Here is a 5054-nt window from a genome sequence, read left to right on the forward strand (position 1 = left end):
TTTGAAAACTGAATTTTGTTACCCCACTCAATTTTATTATTAGTACTACTATACGTACAGAGAAATACAGTTGTCTTTTCCCTTTTTATTTCTATGTGTAAAAATGAATCAGTCGTTGCATGTAACTTGAGCACACCAGATATCTCTATATACAGAAACTGTCTTCTCTTCCTCTATCTGACTATCTATCTACCATAATTCTATCATCTTAAATGTTGATAACTACATCCGGTAACTACCACCAATTGCATTTTCATTTGGTTTTAAAAAATTAAACAGCACTACAATTTCTGCATTTCCTTTATAACAGCCTAAACTAGCTGGCTTGGAATATAATATACAATTTATCTCCACCACTTGAAAAAAAATGTTGACATTGAAGGCCTATTGTATGGTTAGGTTCAGTGTTTTAATTTATGGTTGCTGAATTACGGACAAATGGAGGCTGAAACAAACAGTAATTGAAATCAAGATGCTAGACTGAAAAACCCGTTTTGTTGAGGCCACAATTGCAATTGTGGTTAGGTTGCGTTTGTGGTTTTGAAATTGCAGATAAATGCAGGTTGAAACAACCGCAATTGAAGCCGCGATCCAATTACGGTTGACGAATGCAATTTAGAACCAGATGTGACCTATTTGACTCATTAACCAGGGAAGCTCCTACATGTTCCAACTTGGCCAATGTGTATGTGTGACTAGTGCTTGCTTTGTTTCTTGTAATTAAGGTTGACACGGAAGCATCAAGATGCGTTTGTTGGGGGTTGAGCTTTAGACTAAAGTTTTGACATTTGGGTCTTAACTCATAACTTAAGCCTTTTCTCACTCACACCCCCCATCTTATAAAGTACCCTTCTTTGAATTTCCATCCCATCAAATTCTTAGAAATCCTGACATCTACTCTTTTCCCTATTCCCCCTTTCTCTCTCTCACTTTGTCTCTGTCTCCTTCCAATGGAGTTTCTCACTCTGTTTTCTCTAGTTACTGTTCTGTACTTATGTTTCCTGATCTGGAAGCTGTTTGATCAGAGAAGGGACCAGGAGTGTTACATTCTGGACTACCAACTCTACAAGGGAAGCGATGAGAGAAAGCTTGGAACAGATTACTGTGGAAGAATCATAGAAAGGAATAAGAGCTTGGGGTTAAACGAGTACAAGTTCTTGCTCAAAGCCATTGTTAACTCTGGCATTGGGGAAGAAACTTACGCCCCAAGAAACTTCCTCGAAGGCCGTGAATCAAGTCCCACATTGAAAGATGGAGTCGAAGAGATGGAGGAGTTTTTCCAGGACACCATTGCCAAGCTTCTTGCAAGGTCAGGTGTTTCTTCCTCAGAGATTGATGTTCTTGTGGTGAATGTTTCAATGTTCTCTGATGTTCCTTCCTTAACCTCTCGAATCATGAACCATTACAAAATGAGGGAGGATGTTAAGGCTTTCAATCTCTCTGGAATGGGTTGCAGTGCTAGTCTAATCTCATTAGACATTGTTAAGAATATTTTCAAGTCCCACAAGAACAAGTATGCACTTTTGGTCACTTCTGAGTCTCTGAGTCCCAATTGGTACAATGGGAATGAAAGGTCTATGATTCTTGCCAATTGTTTGTTCAGAACTGGAGGTTGTGTTGTGCTTCTAACAAACAAAAGGGCATTGAAGCATAAGGCTATGTTGAAATTGAAGTGCTTGGTGAGGACTCATCATGGGGCCAGAGATGATGCTTTTAATTGTTGCCGTCAAATTGAAGATGAACAGGGCAGGCTTGGGGTTTACCTTGGAAGGAATCTTCCCAAGGCAGCTACAAGGGCTTTTGTTGATAATTTGAGGGTGTTGTCACCCAAGATTTTACCAGCAAGGGAGTTGCTAAGGTTCTTGTTTGTGTCCCTCATCAAGAAGATAACACAAATTAGTTCCCCCAAGTCTGCGGGAACTGGCAAATCCAGAGACGGACCCAGGTAAAATAGAGCACTCGCCAACGAGAGAATTGTTTTTTTTTATACATCGAAAATAGAGAAATTTTTTCTTAATAACTAAAATCTTTTCCGATGTATAAAAAAAAGTATTCCTTAAAATTTATTTACCGTATTTTCCAATTAGTCATACTAAATTTTACTTAACATAAGTACTTATTGAAATAATGAAATTTATTCAATTTTATTAGTAAATAAATTTTAATAAATGTTTTTTTGTCCGTATACAAATACTAACTTAGTATGTTAATTTTTTGTTCGTCTTACTCATTTTTCTGATTATGTCACTAAGAAGATCTAGAAACGAGTCGAGTAGTGTCAAAATGGGGTAGTCATTCCCTATAAATTTATTTTTCTAAAAGTACTATTCATCAAAATTTGTATAGTGCATTTTCCAATTAATCATTCTTAATTATATTTTGAAAAATTTCGTCCCCTTTTAACTTATTTTTAACGGTTTCGTCCCTGAGCAGATCCGGATTGAACTTCAAGTCTGGAGTGGATCATTTTTGCCTCCACACAGGAGGGAAAGCTGTGATTGATGGCATTGGGTTGAGCTTGGATCTGTGTGAGTACGATCTCGAACCAGCAAGGATGACACTGCACCGTTTTGGGAACACATCAGCTAGTAGCCTGTGGTATGTGCTAGGGTACATGGAGGCTAAGAAAAGGCTGAAGAAGGGTGATAGAGTATTGATGATAAGCTTTGGTGCTGGCTTTAAATGCAATAGCTGTTTGTGGGAGGTAGTGAAGGATTTGGAAGGTAGAAATGTGTGGGATGATCGCATTGATGGCTACCCACCAGAGTCCTTGGCCAACCCTTTCATGAAGAAGTTTGGTTGGATCAACAATGTTGAGGATGCAACCAACTTCAAGCTTTTTGATTTCCTCAATTAAGGTTATCATCTCATTTTACAGGAAGAAATAAAAGAAAGAAAAGGGTGACTTTCAAGTTTTAGTTTTTTTAATTTTTTGTTACTATATGTGCTTTTGGTTTTGGATTACATTTTTCTGTAAACTATATAGTTATTAATGTTGAATCCCTCAATCAAGGGTTCATTACCTAATAAGGAGTGTCATTTATATTATGAATGAAACCTGCTCTCAAGTTATAAGTGCATTAACTTTCCTAGTTTTTATTTGTTAAATTTTTTTTTCTCCTTGTATTGTTTTTTATATCTATCTTTTCTCACAGACTTGAGTTATATATGGCTTAATTAATAAATCGTTGAATAGTGTTATTTACACATTCTTTTAAAAACCACACTCAACATAAAACAAGATAGAGCAATGTTTGAAAAAAACTGTGTTAAAACAAGATCATCATCACCTCTAACCATAGTAATGCTAAATTACTGTTATTATTTCATTAATTCCTTGGAGAACAGTAGATAGGAACAGATGACAGCATTTTCTGGGAGGTGTGTGCCCCTTGTCGCGGTCAATATCAGTTCCTCTAAATTGATTACACATTTCGTACCATTATTTGCTACCAAACTTCAAGTACCAAAAATTGAACGAATTTAACTAATCAGATGGACGGTGAGGATACACTATGAATGGATAAAAGTAAAAAGTAAAATACTTTGGTATGGAGTTTGTACTTTTTTTTTTTTGAAATGGAGTTTGTACCTAACTCTAGTCTGGTTATTTTTAACTATCTAATTTAATCTCTATCAAAGTTGGTGTCATTAAATAGTTAAATATGTAGCACATACAGGTATGTCACTCTCGCCATACTGAAGTCCCTTATCTCGACGGGAGTCGCACCACCCCGACTGCCTCCGCGACCACACAGTCATCATTATCACTAGAGGTCTATTAATCGAATTTGGCCGGGATGTCCCCCGTTACACAAAGATGCTCAATCTAACAAAAATTCAGCTATATACATCTTGGACTGCCACCACCACTGTTCGTTTAGGTGTTCGAATTTTGCAGATTTTGAGTTCCATTACAAAGACCAAAAACTATCTAAACACAAAATTTATTGATTTTTTCATATATAACTTTTCATTTAAATGTTAAACTTATAAAGTTCCAAAATTTTGATTTTCACTAGTAATTAAGTCTATTAAACAGTATATATACAAGGCAAAAATAAAGTGAAAATGTGGAAGATTATATAATTTATTTAATCAATACATTATTAAGCTTTTTATACGTTTTTTTAATAAACAAAAATGTATGAAGAATGTACTCTTAGTTGATCATTTCAAAACTTTTCATAACTTTAAGTTTTTAGTTTACAAAATTTAAATTTAAACAGACACTACAGCATTTTTGGTCTACGGCAATACCAGGAAAGTGTTCCCTAAAGCCAAATAACCGTTGCTGAAAGTTTCAGGAACGGTTTTGCATATGTCGTATTAAAAGCCGTGGCCTTTTCCTTCTAGCAACGGTTTTCCAACTTTCGGCCACATACCAGAAAAACCGTTGTCTTAATATGAACTTCAGCAACGTTTTTATATGATCCTAACGGCAACGGTTTCACTTCCAGCCACACATTATAAATGTAGTCTTATGTTTGTTAAGCAACGGTTTAACAATACAGTCTTGCTACGATTTTGTAAGCGTCGCCTTACAGTAAAAGAACGATTATGGAACCGTTGCTAGAAATATTATATTACCTACAAAAACCTATGCTTACCACAAACAGCTTCAGAAGACTACAATTCTACGATTAATCCAATAAACTTTTTCCTTTACAGTCCAACAACTGAAACACACCATTACAACTTTACAAGCATTCTAACTCATAATAATAATAATAAAGAACAATACACTCACTATGAAGAATCAAGTCATGTAAAAATGAAAAACTAAAAATAATAAACCATTAAAAGAGATGTAGGTTAAAATTGGAAGATGAGCAGTTCACCCACGCATCAGTGCTCAATGCAATCATTTTCTATAAGAGCATGTCCACCAGTTTATGACATATTCATGATATCTATATTCTATAATGATGTGGAATACAATGCTATCAAATGAAGCTTGTCTCGTGTATAAGTCTCGCCCTAAAGAGTCTATGTTTCAACAAAGATTGTACTACACAACATACTTTCATACATATATGCAAATGGACTTACAT

At 35.4% G+C, this 5054-nt stretch overlaps 1 protein-coding gene across 1 annotated transcript; it reads left to right on the forward strand.

The window, feature by feature from the left end:
• Nucleotides 1-756: 756 nt before the first annotated feature.
• Nucleotides 757-3080, forward strand: LOC130743336 (3-ketoacyl-CoA synthase 12-like). The gene is made up of 2 exons (XM_057595541.1): nt 757-1945; nt 2434-3080. Exons 1-2 carry the CDS (start codon nt 951-953, stop codon nt 2855-2857), a joined length of 1419 nt encoding a protein of 472 aa, XP_057451524.1. The 5' UTR covers nt 757-950; the 3' UTR covers nt 2858-3080.
• Nucleotides 3081-5054: the final 1974 nt, after the last annotated feature.

Source organism: Lotus japonicus, chromosome 3 (genome assembly GCF_012489685.1).
Source record: "Lotus japonicus ecotype B-129 chromosome 3, LjGifu_v1.2".
In the NCBI taxonomy this organism is placed as follows: Eukaryota; Viridiplantae; Streptophyta; class Magnoliopsida; order Fabales; family Fabaceae; genus Lotus; species Lotus japonicus.

Excerpts from the sequence above, each read along its gene's own strand:
- LOC130743336 (XM_057595541.1), top strand. The coding sequence starts at position 951 with ATGGAGTTTCTCACTCTGTTTTCTCTAGTTACTGTTCTGTACTTATGT. Across the intron at positions 1,946-2,433 it reads AAATCCAGAGACGGACCCAG|ATCCGGATTGAACTTCAAGT; the intron begins GTAAAATAGAGC and ends GTCCCTGAGCAG.